Below are 16,313 nucleotides of genomic sequence, written 5' to 3'. Positions count from 1 at the left end.
GTTGTTTGTTTGTGTAAGTATAATTATTTAGACTTATCAATATAGTTGATTGGCAGTGATGGGTTCATATTTAGTACTCCTACTTATGAGCTGTTAGATTTTGTTGATGTTGTTTAGTTGCCCTTATCCTGTTTCGCGTTATCCAGTCTAAGGATACACCTAGGTCTTCTACTTGCGGATGTTTAATATAGCCAAAATTGTCTGTATTTTAAATAGATACTGCTAGCTTTAACGTTGTTTTTGTTATATTCTTATATTTACGCTTGGTGTTTGTCGGGGATGTAATTGTCGTGAATTTTGCGGGCTTAAACTCAAAACAGCCACTTCCTAGCTTCTAAATATAGTCGTTCTAACTTGCTCGGCTATAACATAGTTACAGACCGTAGCTACATTATGAACATGTTGCACTTTGCCACCGTTTTCGCACGTTAATCCACGCAAATGACACGTTTCGCCTAGGTATCCAGCCTCTTCTGTATCACCCCCCAAGAGAACTTGCTTATCGTAGGTCTTTGTTTAGCTAACCGGCTTCACAATTTAATGCGGTCCCTCATATACATTTCACACGTCGCGAATCGTCATCATCATTAATAAAATACTATATATCATCATTACTATTGAATTGATTGAATACATTTATTACAATTGACTTGTAAACTTGGCTTTGTTTACCCGTCTCCATCATTCAACTAACTTGCCTTGCAATTGTCACCGCCGAAAACAATAGCACAGGAGGAGCTATGGCTCTCATCAACCATAAATCATTATTATAATAATTATTCTCTTCCCGATATTACAGTATACTTGAGACGGCATATTGGCAGTAGGCGAATCATTATGAATGACCTCCATTTATTAGGCACCCACTGGGCAAAACAAGTAAAAAAGAAAAATGGAAAACCTGGGAACAGACCATAAGTATTTTATGTGGAGTGGATGTTGCTCAATTTAAAATGTCTCACCGACAAAATGCATATATAAGCGTAATGAGGAAGAGAATCGGGTAGCAGAATGATAACTGATAGTTATGGTGCAACTAACGAAATCGTGCAATTGTCGCTTAACGCTGAAGAATCACCGGGAGATTGTTTTTTTGTTTTACCTTCAGTTGATTCCTGCAAGTGCCTACTGTCAGATAATTTTTACTTAGGGCATTAGAAAAGTACTGCGATTTTTAACGATCGGCCTGTATTTTTTAAGCTTTATCGGCCAACTAGAGTAGAAGAATGATATTAATGCACAGGTGTTTAGAATACAGAAATGTTTAGGCCGCGGCGACCTTTTCTTGAGCCCTGGAGAATTTTCTAGTCGGGAACCTTTCGTGTCAAACTCCAGAATCGCGCCTGAATCAATATTGAATCGTTACCCGATACATCAGATAGAACTGTCTTGCCCCGCCTCTAGAAGTCTTCATATATCGTGTCCTTGAAACATCGAGCCTTTGTAGAGGTTAGTTTCTGTATTCCTATCGTTTAGCCGTATCTGTTCAAGTCCCTCTAGGGTGACGCTTTGGATGCTATCGCTGTTGTAGCATGGTTGTCTCTTGGTGTCGCTTCAAATTCGTCGTCTGATTGTTGTGCCGTTGTGCCGCCCCCATCACTGCTGCCACCTGAATTTTCGCTTACCGTCCGTTTTCGAGAGGATGTCTTCGGTTTAAATTCTGAAATGTGTGAAAGAGTCCTATTTAAATTAAAATCAATAAATCAAGGCGACTAAGCGACAATCTTTGTCAAACGTTCATGTATAACTGACAGCAGATTGATAAAACTTTTTACTGTCCTTTTGCTGATTCAAGTAAATGGAGACTGAACACGAATCATCAAGTATCACGGTTTCACTACGACCTTATTATTTTCAGTAGGCCACTATTCTGTAGAAAAAAAAACAAAAATACTGCACTATTCTAAGCGCTAATTATAAATAGATATGGTCGAGTATACGTACAGAAAGCAAAATTGTCTTCGTATGATTGAAAACGAGCATACGAAAGATATTGGTTTCCCTGCCCTGCTTTCTCATTATACAATTTTGACAAGCTGCATTTTAGCATAAGGTAAACTAGGACATCAGTAACACCGTTTAACCCTATGAACACAGTAATCGGTAAATTATTTTTTTGTAACCGATTATATAACTGCAGATCTTACAGCCTCATTTATCCAGCACCGCGCATCTCTTACAACGCTCAAACGTCCAGTTGAGAAAACAAGCAGTTCCAATTTGTTCAACATCAACCTCATACAGCAAAGTTTATTGTAAATAAATTATAGATACCTATCACCGATTAGTACAATTCTACATCTAATCTAAAACCGAACGAAGCTTGATCGCAGTGACATAACCTAACGCGACGCACCTGTTATTACGACCGTAATTCCATTGACAGTAATTGCGGTTTGAATATCCGAGTTTCGATCGATATTTTTCAGCTTTTTGCCCTGGGCACCTGGTTCCCGTCTTCGCTTTGCTCGTGGCTGTTGCTGTTGCGCCTGTGCAACCTGGGCGACCTGTTGTGCCACTACGAGCTGAGCAGGGTTGATCCGCGGCTTTCGTGTTGACGTGCCTTTACGAGCGTCACACATGCCGCACTTGAACGCCTCCGCCTTATTCCTGCAACACAAGTGTCACAAGCAGTTGCGTTGAGAGAAGCACAAGGGAGCTGAGTAGTTATAAATGGATGAAAACGAGCTCTACGCTTTATAAGAGATAATTTGCCTTGGCTATATAATCCATTAGAGCCAGGAGCTTGCTTCGGTTGCATAAGGACCATGCTCTAAATAACCATGACAATTGTATTTTTCTATTAATAATAACTATATAGTCGTAATAATTATTGTGGAGAGCACATCGAACATAGAATGATACTTTACTATAATGTGGACGTGATCAGCGTCGTTGCACTTAGACCAGCCTAGTTACATCTATCGCTACTGTATCACGATAACATTTTCATTTGGCTGATGACGTTTCCCTACCTGTAGGTGCAAATGGAGCAATCCCAGAAATCCTCGATGAACATTTTGCTCCTCTGATGACTGCCACTACTCGTGCTCCCGTCTCGGTCGCGATCTCGGTGGTGACCAGCTCCTCCCTCTGTAGTTCCGTCCCGATCGCGGCTCTTGCTCTCACTATGTTGCTGTGAGTCTTCGCTTCGGTACTGTTGCTGTCGCGATGTTCGTTCCTTGTCGTGATGCTGTCTTCTTTTAGCGCCTTTACTGCCCCCGCCACCTCCAGACGAGTGAGCCTTCTCCCGAGGACCTCCGCTGCCCACGCTACCCCACGAACCCTGTGAGTCTTTTGTAGGGCTAGTACTGTTTTCTCGCCCGCTGTTTACTAAACTATCCTTACCGTTAACGGCAGCCGAAAAGGTAGCCCCGGCCGCCCCAGAACGGGAGCCGGTGCTTGACGCACCCCCAGTGACACTGTTCGAACTTGATGAATTGAATTGACAGTTCACGTGACTATTGCTTCCGCTGCTGTTACTAGCGCTGTTGTTGTTGCTGTTAGCTTCGCTGTTCGTCCCTCCGCTACTGAGCGAACTGTCGACGTTCCTAAAGTTGCAGCTGCTGCTGCCGTTATTCGTATGAAAATTGGCGTTGCTTTTGCTGCTGTGGTTGCCACTACCGCTGCTTATGTTATTATGCTGGTAGTTATTACTGCTGTTGTTATTGTTCAGAGATGTACTACTACCGTTGGAGTTGTTTCCGTTGTTGTGATCCTTCAAATCCCCGCCGAGACCTCCCGCCAAACCTCCGCTAGCGCCTCCGCCGCCACTGCCACTGCCTCCGCCACTACTGAAAATTATCGAACGGCAACAATAAAAGAAAGCAAAGAAAACGTAGAGATGTGTTAGAAGAATTAGATGCATGTAAGATATTGAGTCGTGGTAGACGTCGGATCGGACTGCACACACTATCCGTTCCAAACTCGATATGAACAAATCCAGCTAACACTTATCTGGCGTTTTGGGGCACAAAAAGCATGAAAAAATGTCGGTGTGTTTGTGACATGTGATAGCGTATATCGGTGCCACTAGTATCTATTGCGTCGATAATAGAACCTCAGCACGTCTGCATTTGCCATTTAACTATTAGTTAATGAAAAGGGCCTCCAGTGAAGAAATTGTATTATCACAATATATTCAAATAACAATCCTAAAATGAGACTTATGGTTGCAAAACACGCCTACCAAAGCATCGCCATTATATGTTCTCGCCTTCAGAAGGAAACAATGGTTTTTTGAAGCTCACGCGGGTTTCATCAAGTACGAAACAACAACGAAAAGCATGAATCTAGTGCGCAGCATGAAATACAGTAGGCGCAGCTCTGTATTCTATACTGAGATGTTATCAACCAGTTCCAGATGATTCGATTGCTTCAAGGCAAGTGATTCCCCAATGGGAATTTGACCATTCATAAGCTATCGTCGTGTATCTGTTGCACACCTATCGGCGAATCATTTTGTAACAGAGGAGATATATGCTGTAGTCAGGCTGTAGTCTCTCAAGCAATTATGAGTCACGGCTTTCCATCCAAGTGGAAAACAAGAAGCCGAGCAACTCCTAAAAAAGTCGGCCAGTGCCAACAGGTCAAATTCGACGCGTTGGCTCATTATTTTCATCTATTCAATACTACTGTTGAATACGTTTAGCTTTCACGGTCTAGGAGGCAGCCTATTTTTACATCAGCCTATAAGCAATTTGCTCCCTAGCGGGAGACAAGGCCTGGATGTGCTGAGACATATTTCGTCGCTTGCAAACACTAGTACGTATACATGAATCGTTCGTCATAATACGAATGCATAAAATATGTTGTACTCTAAACTTATTGATCAGATTTATGGCCGGTGTTTGGTTGGCGGACGCTGCTTTGCAACATATACCTTCATCCTAGATGTGTAGCTGGCACAGTACAACGATAGAGACCATTAAGGAAATGGGGAATTTCACCCACGCATCTTATAATTATTAGGTTTGATGTAACTAGAGGTACTACTATGGATAACCTGATACACGATTCGATGGAGGTAATCCATTTATGGCCGTTTTGAGGATGTTCTTCCAGTTCTACTAATTCGACCGGCATCAGAATCTGAGTAGAAAGGCGGGCATTTTGGAATGCAAATGAGTTGCTTTCAAGCAAGGAGATTAATGTTGGCATTACGTAATATTAAGGCAACACAGGCAGCTCTAAAGTTACACAAAATTTATGATAAAATAAATGCGGTGTAAGGAACAACTACCATCTAATTAGGTCTGCATCTTAGGCGTGGAAATCTTACGTGTTTATTTTAGCGAAAAAAAAAATGAGCCGCCAATTGCGATCTGTGTATATGATTGAGAAGAGTAGATTGTAACTGAAGAGATAATCATGCTAGCACGCTGACGTTTTACCTAGAGTTGAATTGGATCTCTGTTATCACACGAATAATAATAAAAACTATTATTACTACAAATATTACGCTTAAGGCGTAATTAGTAAATCCGAAAAATAATGGTCGTCCTATGATCGGCAAGTGATGCGGGTCTCATTGACAGCCTAGGACGGACATAGTGGTAGCAAGTGCAAGGAAGTGCCAGTTCGCTTTACTATAAATGTAACAAGTGGCTTTCCCGTTGCCTAAGCAACATTCATTGAGGTCGTGTCTACCCAATCGCTAAGTCTTTTACCAAGCAATTTCATCAAAAGGCTCCATTAATATACCATGGCTAGCACGAGTATCTATGGTGACTTAACGTTACCGTTCAACTTTTGATGATGGTGATGTTCGTCTAGAGGAAGGTGTTAGGTACTAAATAAACCAACAAAAAATGTTCCTCCGTATTTCTTTCACATCCATGCCATTGAATACGGCAGGAAAAATATATCGGTATTCTCTCGCACAGATTAAGGGGAACTATAGCTCGACTAGGCTTTTATTATAGGGAATTCGTTTTTCGTTTCTAACTTTTTCTAATGCACGCAATTTTCCATCTAGTTTAAAAAATTGTTTTTCCCTTTGCCAGAGATACATTACCAAAAAAGTTCAACGTATTTTAAGAGATTTGTGAATAGAGCGACAGCTAAATAGACAAAGGCCTCCAAATGAGCACAGATAAAGGAGTCCCAGTTACTGGCAACAAATGGATCGTCATTTTAAACGACGCTGTATGTATGCGACAATAAGCCAGCTGAAAGTTAACGAAACGATACCTAGAAGCAGAATATAATCCGTGCATGTTTTTCAGTAAATGAACTCGTTACAATGAGCTATTATATTATATATTATATCTTTGTTTAGTTTGGTAACTTATTTTATTTACCCTATATTTCAGAATCGATCGTCATTTCTATATTAAACAAAACAGGAACTGCTCTACATGCAAAAACATTACATACAACAATATGGTTCATCCACTGTACTTTGACAATACAAAGTTCAAATACAAATTATCCTCGCAATCGTTGCTGGTCACCATATAGAGTTCTTTCTCTACCACTTGAATCTTAGCAAAATACCTGTTGTTCATCAAAACTAATTGTATTATTATTAATTTCAAACGACTTTACAACGTATTGAGCTATCTATGTGCTTTGCTTACGGTTCTTTTCAGTAGTATATTTTGCACTGATAACGGCATGTCAAGAAACGAATCTTTCGCTTTTCTTAGGAAGAAGCACTAAAAAGCTGTATTCATTGTGGCCTCAGATTATGCTGTCATAAGAAAAACGATTTGTTCCTTTGACCACAATTTTTTTTTTACCTAAGAGTTAAATTTATTCCGAGTCGAATACAGAGCTCGCATACACATGAAACATGTGCTTATGTAAAAAAATTCAAATAAAAAAAATCAATTTTTCATCGCGAATTATACCAATACTAAGCATAAAAATTGTCTAAATAATGATCGAAGCATATAGATAAGGATTTCATATAGATATGTATATTTAAGTGCAAAGACTTACTATAATTACTGATATTCCTCATGTATAGAACTGTAAGTAGTGGGAGGTTGCAGCTTCAGTAAGTAAAAAAAAAAAAACGTCTAATGCACTAGCTGCATCCCAGTTTCAACTTCCGTCATCCTGTGAGAGAAAAGCTTCTATTGCGGGCCTCACAGGGTACGGGTTTAATAGCAGTAGAAACCTCGGAAACCACACTCCAATCCCCGATAAGCAAATTCTACTGCTGACATTGCACTATTTGTTGTAGATGTTTAACCGTTAAAACATCCAAACTCAACAGTCGTGCTCGTCCCATTACGATTCAATATCAAAAGCGGTCATTAGGGCAGAGTACTTTTTTTTATTATTATTTTCATCACTGAGACCACTAAAACGCTAGTGTGAATTACAAGATTAACCATTACAATTTATGTTAACAATAAGAACTGTTGCAAGTGCAAATCTTACATAAACAAAATTAGTACACCTATTATGTATAAAGCCGAGGTAGAACGCCATAGGTAAGAAAAAAATCTGCGCTGGATCAGATTTTCTCCACGCGCTATACGTATCTCAATTTTTTTTCTGCGCGAAATACTTTCTCTGAAACGCTCAGTAAGAGGTACTGCGAAAGTAGACGACGATAAATCATAGCTCAGGTTTGCAGCAACAGAGGTGCTCACCGACAATGAGAACTCAACGTCCCATCGCTGCTAAACTAGCAATGCATAAAGACACGTACGAAATCTGAGAAAAAGAGTTCTAGGTGATGAGGTGCATAAATCGACAGACTGGTAAAGAAACAAACTCGTCTGTTTTTCTTTGTACTACTTTGTAATAATCGTTTTCGTTGTCGGTGTCATGGTCATTGCTGTGCCAGATGGAAAGGTGAGGAGACCGTTGAGACATAATCATGAACGTACTACATACACAACCATGATAATAAACCACAAGACAAATGAACAGATCCTTCGTTAGTCTTCCATCATCTAACTTGATCGTTTTATGGCCAAAAACAGACAACAATTATATGAACTTTGTGGATTCCGAATCTGAGTTATACAAATATTGTCATACGAGAGCCACTTGAATCAATGAAATAAAATGATAATCAGTAATTTAAAACTGACAAGTAAGAGTTGTAGGTTTTGCATCTTCCTTGAATGTGGTGAAGGAGGCGTGAGTCCTGAAAGTCGGCCACGATTTAGATCGATTTGCTAGTCCTTAATAATAATTCAACTGAATATAGTGAACAACAGCGCAGATTACCAAGTAATATAAATGCTGAGAGATATAACAGAACCTTATTAGTTCCTAGCCTTCTTTCGTAATTTTACTTGTAATACTGAACCTGATATCGTTTGTAAAACGATTGCATATCCACTCAGTGATTACTGGAATTCTTTGTCGATAAGTAACACATTGCATATGCACATTCGTGCAATACAATTTTACACGATTCGGGCTCAATTTCATTTACAGCCAGCAATATGCACCTTTCGTTATTAGCTTCGCAATTTGGCCGTTCCTTTTGCTTTGTTCTTTCCAGTTCAAATGCCATCCAAATAAATCCTCAGCTCCAAGGCATGAGCGAAAGAGACATGGATGCATCACTTGAATACTTTCGATCCAAACTGCTCTACGACCAAACAATAGAAAAATACAGCCATACCAGCTATATAATCCAATTTCCCTTTCTCTTTTTACGGATGAGTCTTGTATTAATTCAGTTATCATTTTATACATTGATTCGCGACCGCGTCTGGTGTGCAAACACACATAATAACGATTCATACACATTAGGTATTTTATAAGAACGTGCTCAACCCACATAGAGTAATGAAAATTTTTTAATTGTTTTTTTTTTAAAAAGGAATTAAGCAGAAAATACTCGTGATTTCAACAAACAAAAACTCGGTTTAATAGAGGAGCTACCCGTAATGTATCATTTTACATTCGCGATATCGTGTTCCATCGCTTTTAAACATAAATGTTCGTAAGTCACCGAAACTGCTATCATTCAAAGAATGTGAAATTAATCGTATGCATGTCCTATTCAGGATTGTTGATGCGCTTCGTATATTTTCAACTGAGCAAAAAAAAACGTACCACTCAAAACGTAAGTGTGTATCTGACTTCGTTGCGGAACTGCATACTTGCTTACAAAATATTTGCACAAACTTTTGCTCGTGCCATAATCGCGGTTTAGTGTCCTTTGAAGGCTGAAGTAATTGTTGGCTCGAAGGAATATTATCATCTACAGCATCGCTTCTTTGTTAACAGTCGTTGTAGGTAAATAATTTTGCCACCTTTCGGCTGCAACCCTATTTATCCGCAGACCAACTCTTGTTACTAACGGCGACAGCCTGATTAACAGCTCTGCACCCTCATTACTTCGTGAGCTTGAAGGAAACAGCTTCTTGCTTTGTACGTACTCCTGTTTATTTTGCATAAAATGTTTGCCCCACTCTCACATAAAAGGCCACCTATCTACAAAGGAAGTCCACATGTCATCTTACGTGTATGATTTAGTATAGATTACATTTCGGCGACTTGACACACGTTCGCCGATGATAACTGATACTCTTCCAGATCTCATTTATTGAGCTTTCGGTATATTCGTACCATTAATATTCATGTTTCATATATTTCTTTACGCATATGTCATGGATACTGTTTAAGTCAATCTCCGAAGGGTGGAAGGGGAGAGCTTACAACACACAAATTGTGTTTGGTTTGTTACATAATAATTGAGAATATTGCCTTAATAAACGTTGTACTCAGTGGTTATTGTTGACTACATTAATGTTAACGCTGATATTGTATATGCCTGGAAAACTTTCCTAATTGCACAACTTTTGAATGCATCTTCCGTCTCGTTTGCTATTTGTATTCGGTTACTCTACAATTTGTCAGACAAAACACCTCACATGCTCTTACCTCTGGGGACTCCTCTTGGGCTCGCTCATCAGGCCAGACGTGTGACGGCCATCTCGTCCGCGACTGACTCTAATCGAATTTCGAGCGAGCAGCGTTTTCGCTGGATCAAAATTCTGCTCTTTCTGAAATTTGAAGTTTAACGGCGACTCCTTGAATTTGTTGCGAGCAACGTTTCGCGTTCTTCGTTGCCCCGTACGTACGCGTTATATTGATACGAGTTGATTGATATCTTGGTTTTCCCTATCGACTTTTTTCTTCGTACGTCCCTATTTCAGCTCTTATTTCACAGCCTTTCATAAACTCAAACGATACCAAGCACCAGGCACTAGGCACGATTCACACACTAAAAGCCCGCAAAATGAAACCACCATGGAACCACCCTTCATACACCGAAGTACAACTCGGATTCACCTGAATACTTCGGACAACGCCAGATCAATACGAAAGCCGCTAAAGCGATGCTGTATAGCAACTCAACTGTCACGGACGATCCCCACAAAGTGATGAGCCCAGATAAACCGTGAAGTGATGAAATGCTGCTGCCTGCTTTAGCGTAGCACAAGACTGCCGCTTGTTCGCAGCTCTTCTTGTCACAGCTTCTCGCTTCGGTTCTTGAACATCTCAGGTAAACTTTGAAAACGTATTCTCTTCCCGTAGACGGACGTAATCTTCGCGCTGGACTTGTTGCTACTACTCTGCGTATTAGCTATCTGAAATTCAAAAAACACGGTATTCTGACCGTGGTATCAGATAGCCAACCACTACTATTGTTTAGCGGACTCCTTCCGTACGTTCTGTTACCAGTAAAGCTACACCTGAGCTGCTTCGTCTAGTCGTAGATATAGGGTAGGGTACAGTCAGTGTCGCTAGCCCTCCTCGAAGCCGACACGACACGGAAGGGCAGGCACTCTCCTTTACCATACGGCGGCAGTGACACAAGCGACCGTGTCGTCGTCGTTGTCGTCTATGTGCCTGCTTTGGGAAGAATCGCTGCCGGCGCTGCGATTAGCACTGGGGTAGCGCTGTCTAGCTTATGGTGACGGCTGCAGCCTCCAGTTGCGACACGGTAGTACGCCTATAGTAACTGTCTACTAAAACCACCACTGACCGACAATCGTTTCCAATCATTACTGACAAATCTACACAGGGCATAATTACACATATCTAGCAGCAGCAGCAGCAGCAAGCTTAAAGGATACTGGACAACGGACACTATCCTTTAGATCGCGTACTCGGTGCAGAACTCGTCTGGCCACTTCGAAGAATAACATTGAGCACCATAGGTATCACAGAGAACCGACTATCATCGCCAGGATATATCGACAGGTCCACTAATCGACTAGCCCCTGGGACGCATGGCAACGACCGTCACCAACAAAAAGCCAGGACCCCCGTAGCAGCGCTCCCGCTCTGACTTAGGAACGGCTGCCCTAAGCACAGCTACAGAGAGACAGCAGTAAATGACTGTGAGAGGCTGCAGAACAACCCATCTGCCATTTGCTTTTAACAGCACTCCGCCACTAGAGGCAATAGCAGTATCCGCAGGAATATTAGGGCCAATAAGAGCCTGCAGCAGCGCCAGCGGCGGCAGCAACCGTCCGCACAAAAAATCCAAGATGGCTGCCTCTTTGGTGTAGCGATTCTCTCTGCACTACAGCAAGAAGCTTCGGTCGGCCGTTGGAGCAGCTTGAACGAGGCACAAAGAAAGTATCGGTGGTCTCAGGAGAAGCATAGATTTCTTCTCGTGTTAAGTGTAACTACGAGTATTTTTGTAAACGTTTGTGTGTGGTAAATGATCGATGGCATTCGATTGCTATACGCATGCAAAGCACAGTAGTTAGCAGAATGAGACGAGAAGCTCGAATGCTTCAAGTGGCTGGAGCAGTCAGCTGACTGACGGATAGTTGAGGCGAGCATTGCTCGATTGATAGCAAGACAAGTTAAAAATAAGAATTGCCGCTTTTTTTTTTAGAGTTTTAATTGGCTATACTTAGATATACACTAATATATTGCGTGCATAGCATTAGATGGCTTAGAAACTCATTGCTGGCCAGGTCTGTGTCGAAGCGATGAAGTGTGGTAACAAATTTCTAATTAGTAGAAGGAACTTTTTCACATAATGGCGTGTTGGTATACTCGTCACGCTCGCATGTAATTCGAGTGCGTGTTTATAAGACGAGGTATTCGGTGAAAAAAGGTCCACTGAGAAAAAAGTGTGCATTACAACGGTAAGTGCACTGTGGTAAATTCGATTCTTGTGTAGTACATTCCAACTGCGACAAGTTTTGCAATAATGACTACATACGTGAAAAGTTGGTCATACGTTTGTAAAAATAGATCTACAGGTTGGATTGTCGCTACATGTTAAATGGCTTGTAGAGTGTGATGTTCTCCGGCCGGATGTACAATAATTTAAATTCACGGTCTTTGTATATCAATCGTTCTAATGTAGTAGATCAGCCAACAATTTAAAATGCAAAAGCAATGAACTTTGAACTTCTGCATGAATTCAAACTGCTTTGATTCAGTTTAATTTATACGATACATATAATATACAATGAATAAGGTTTATTCTCACATAAAGACGTCTCGCGCGAAGCTATTAAAACTTGGTCTTTACTGTATAAAATTTTTCAACATAAAATCACAGAGCTTTAGAACAGGTGCTACAAACGCTATTTCCTGAAATCTTGCTGGCGACAATTTACACATCTTGGAATTCATCGAGAGCGTAGCACAAATGACTGCATAGGTAAACTGAGACATTGGAAAAGTTACACGGTTATAGTTATATGGCGTCAGTTCACAGCCTTGTGATTCGTTTCTTGTTGTTGTCTTTTCTTTACAGACCTGCAATTTTTTTACTACACACGTCGAAGGAATCTGCCTAATAAAATCTATTTACCTTTACGCAACTAATCATGACCAGTCTGAAACAGCGACAGGTGTCACAAACGTTAACTCAGGTGTTATTAGATCGAAAGTTTATGGCGACAAGTGAACTGCGCGAGTTGGTGGTCAAACTTAATACAAAGTTCGATTATAATCTTGACATCAAACAGGATAGAAGTCTTGATGAATACATTGGTACGCAATGCGCACAACAATGTCGGATTTAAGTTTAGAAAACTCATTTGGTTTTATATCATTTAGTTTAGTACAGTAGCTTAAATTGGTCCTAGTTTGACAATAAGCAAGGAGTGTTCAAGTCAACTGAGCCGCGAAAAATTGCTTAATTAACGTTTTAATAGACCTAAATATGCCATGATAAGTAAGAAAAGGTTATGTCAAAAAAACATTGATTAGAATCAGCGAACACTAGTTGCTGACAATTTAAATAAATAAGATAGAAATGTCTTCTTACGAAAAAATTTTCGGGCAATAATTTCGGAATAACGACAGTTTTAATATAATGATCAGTGTCTTGAATTTATTGCCAAAACTAGGAAAAATTTTGGCGTAAGATAGTAGTTAGGAAAAAACTGTGACAATTTGTTCACTTACGAGAACAATTTCGAAACTCCCTGAAGGTGTTATTATGACGTAAACTTCGAAGAAAGAATATTGCATAAAACAGAATGCTATGACGTATTGCAAAGCTAACCTCAATTTTCGTGAATATACCTTGTTGTTAATATTCTACAATGAATTTGTTAGTTTGTCGTGTTTTGTTGTGCTTATGCTGGCTTTATATGTTTGTGTCATTACGTGAAATTTCGTTTCTCTAGGAACCATGAATATTTCGCTAGCACGGCTTCACTTGAAAATAGTGCAGACTCGAGACGAATCGACAGGCGAGCGTCTCATTGTCCTATGTAACACACTCGCGTCAAATTTGTCCTTGCATCCTGAGCTCAGTGAGCAGCAGATGGCTTTGTTTCGCACACTTGTCGAACGGATCGCCACTGCTTCGGACGGGCACATCCCGCACCATCAGGCATTGTATGCCGTCTGCGAGATTCCAAACTGCAAACTCAGCGAGGCGCAAGCTGAGCAGACTATCAACGAACTTATCAGGTAAGTATTCTACATTATTAATCGAGTAATCCTTTGGTTTCAAGTAAATCTATAAATGTTTAGAGTATCCTTTCCAATTTAGCTTAAAAAGCTTTGTCTTTATTAACTTTAGTTTTCAGCCTGATGACTTGGTCCATAACATCTTGACTAACACCCTTGCAAGTGGAAAATGGTACGATACAGGAACAATGGCAGAAGTGACATGGGAGGTTTCTTTGCTACAAGGCTATGTGTACGCACTTCACAACTCAAACGGCTTTAGAGCCCTGTGCTGTGAGGCACTTTAAGCCGAGGGCCGGCCAAGGACCAAAAAACTTAAATACATGTACGATTCTCTAAATTAGACTCTTGACTCGCTTCTAAGGTATCGTAAATAATTTCTGATAACGTATTTTTGCATCGAATCTTTTTGTGGATTTTTGACAGGCAAAAGTATCTGGAGAGCGGTCCGAAACAACGTTTGTCGCTAAGCCCAGTTGCGCTTGTTGAACTTGGGCCATATATCGTTTCACTGCTGGAAGATAAAGTATGTGTCAGCGTGATATATTTTGCTCGTTATTGGGCTTCACGTCTTTGCGTAACATTCACTTAGACTACTTGTTTTTTTTGCCTGGTAGACAATTTAGTGTGCAATTCCATTGGGATTTTCAGTGAGATCGATGAAGTAGCAGAGACAAATCAAGTTCGAAATATATAATTAAGCAAGTTATGAAATGTAAAGAGTTCTTCTGGGTTGTACTTCACACATGGCATTTTATATTTTATGCATTAACAAAACTATTCAGTTTAAACTCATTATGTCTCCTTTGTGTGATTGTCCCCGCGAAAATCACTAGTTTGACGCCCTTTTTTTAAATATTTCTACTCTATTAGGATAAATTAGTGAATAGGCAAATTAATTCGAATACTAGTCCTGTCATTACACCTGTGTATTTTTCGCAGGTGATCAAATGTGCGGCATGTTCTAGCCTGTGTCTTCAGGGTATGCATTGTTCTACGACAGACTGTCCCGCAAAGCTGCACCATGCCTGCGCTAAGAAACTTGTTGCGTGCAGACTTTGTAAGAAAAAATGGAATAAACCAGTGCGTTAACACAAAAATTAGCAAAATTATGCTCCTCTGGTAAACTGCACCAGTAGGACAACGCACGCCATGCTAAATAATGCAATTTGATTGCGAAACAATATGCCTCTGATCAGAGTCGATTCAGGAAAGCGTACGAGTGTACACAGAGAAAATACCCATTGGTACAGTGATACGGGCTCCACGGAGGCACGATGGCAAACGGGATGCGGGAAATGCGCTCTGAGAACAAAAATCGTTGCGACCATGAAGCAGAATGTACAACTCGAAACAGCGTTTATTTATGATGTACATTATGTAATTATTTCTGTACTGGTTGGTACATATTCTGTAAGCAAATATGCTTACAATAACTGAGGTTCATATTTGTTTAAAATAATGATATTACTATGTATGAATAAAAGAACAGAGGTCTTTTTTGTCTTCTTTTGTGTTCACTATAGCAGGAAATACAACCCGTTTCCGTCTTTATAGTTGTCTTTTGTAGAAGGAAACCTATTAAATGTTTAGCGTGCAGTACTTTGACTGTGGCTCAAATGACTAATAAACGAAAAAACATGAAAATCTCCTAAATATGTAAAAATGATCTTCTAACATCCATTGAAGTAGATTTCACATTAGAGTAAAGTAAGAGCTATTGTAAAATCAAAAAAAGAATTCGACAGTGATTCAAATAAAAAAACATTTGCCTTGCGGATTTCGTTGTCGTAGATTGCTTAAATCATGTAACTGTATATTAACAGTCGCCCGAGAAGCGCGACCGGATTACCTGCTGGCTGTATTTAAACCATTTATACATTTGTGTCCGAATATGGCCAACTATCGTGCATAAACATCGTTCCTAGCTGTGGTATTAGAATAATGAAGATGCATTCAGTAGTCCAATACATGAAAATCTAGTTTGTTATCATTTTGAGAATGCGGAAATAGTTTGCGAAGCACAGGGCCTCAGTAGATTTTTATCATTTTAACGTGTAGTGGAGTTGTACAAAGTAAGCAATAAGCAAGAAGGGAAGTTGGATAATTTGATTTGTAAAAAAACGGTTGCATCCGGCGGAGGTTACTTTAAAGTGATAATTTAAATGAGAGGAATAAAGAAAAATATATTAATATAAAACAAACGACTCGATATATTTTATACACTGTCGGATTTTGTAAGTGTGTTAAACCTGCAGGCGTGCATCTGTGTAAAAGACTAAGTTTTAAATTATTATTGTTAGTGTAAGGTCATTTTCAAAGGCTTTCTGTTAAATACTTTTCATTGTACATGTAGATCCATAGTACTCTACATTATCGTTCTTGCACTAAACATCTTGGTACTTCTAATCCATGTATAGTATTCGTTTATT

At 39.9% G+C, this 16,313-nt stretch overlaps 2 protein-coding genes across 5 annotated transcripts; one reads left to right on the top strand and one right to left on the bottom strand.

The window, feature by feature from the left end:
• Positions 1–611: 611 nt before the first annotated feature.
• LOC111262276 (uncharacterized) lies at positions 612–11,381 on the bottom strand. Of its 3 annotated transcripts, none has more exons than XM_022836416.2 (4): positions 9,865–11,381; positions 2,976–3,794; positions 2,357–2,610; positions 612–1,660 (listed from the first exon to the last, which is right to left on the bottom strand). In XM_022836416.2, exons 1-4 carry the CDS (start codon positions 9,891–9,893, stop codon positions 1,497–1,499), a joined length of 1,266 nt encoding a protein of 421 aa, XP_022692151.1. In that variant the 5' UTR covers positions 9,894–11,381; the 3' UTR covers positions 612–1,496. The 3 variants fall into 3 exon arrangements, with proteins under 3 accessions (XP_022692151.1, XP_022692152.1, XP_022692153.1); XM_022836417.2 differs by having other exon boundaries at positions 2,976–3,791; XM_022836418.2 differs by lacking the exon at positions 9,865–11,381 and adding an exon at positions 4,190–4,622.
• Positions 11,382–11,548: 167 nt separating this feature from the next.
• On the top strand, positions 11,549–15,386 carry Nse1 (SMC5-SMC6 complex component Non-SMC element 1). Of its 2 annotated transcripts, XM_022836419.2 has the most exons (5): positions 11,642–12,092; positions 12,713–12,951; positions 13,593–13,881; positions 14,308–14,407; positions 14,824–15,386. In XM_022836419.2, exons 2-5 carry the CDS (start codon positions 12,786–12,788, stop codon positions 14,971–14,973), a joined length of 705 nt encoding a protein of 234 aa, XP_022692154.1. In that variant the 5' UTR covers positions 11,642–12,092; positions 12,713–12,785; the 3' UTR covers positions 14,974–15,386. The 2 variants fall into 2 exon arrangements, with proteins under 2 accessions (XP_022692155.1, XP_022692154.1); XM_022836420.2 differs by lacking the exons at positions 14,308–14,407; positions 14,824–15,386 and adding an exon at positions 13,994–14,295 and having other exon boundaries at positions 11,549–12,092.
• The last annotated feature ends 927 nt before the right edge of the window (positions 15,387–16,313 follow it).

Source organism: Varroa jacobsoni, unplaced genomic scaffold, assembly GCF_002532875.2.
Source record: "Varroa jacobsoni isolate VJ856 unplaced genomic scaffold, vjacob_1.0 scaffold_642, whole genome shotgun sequence".
In the NCBI taxonomy this organism is placed as follows: domain Eukaryota; kingdom Metazoa; phylum Arthropoda; class Arachnida; order Mesostigmata; family Varroidae; genus Varroa; species Varroa jacobsoni.
The sequence above is the reverse complement of the archived record's forward strand: the minus strand, read 5'-3'. Positions and strand labels throughout refer to the sequence as shown.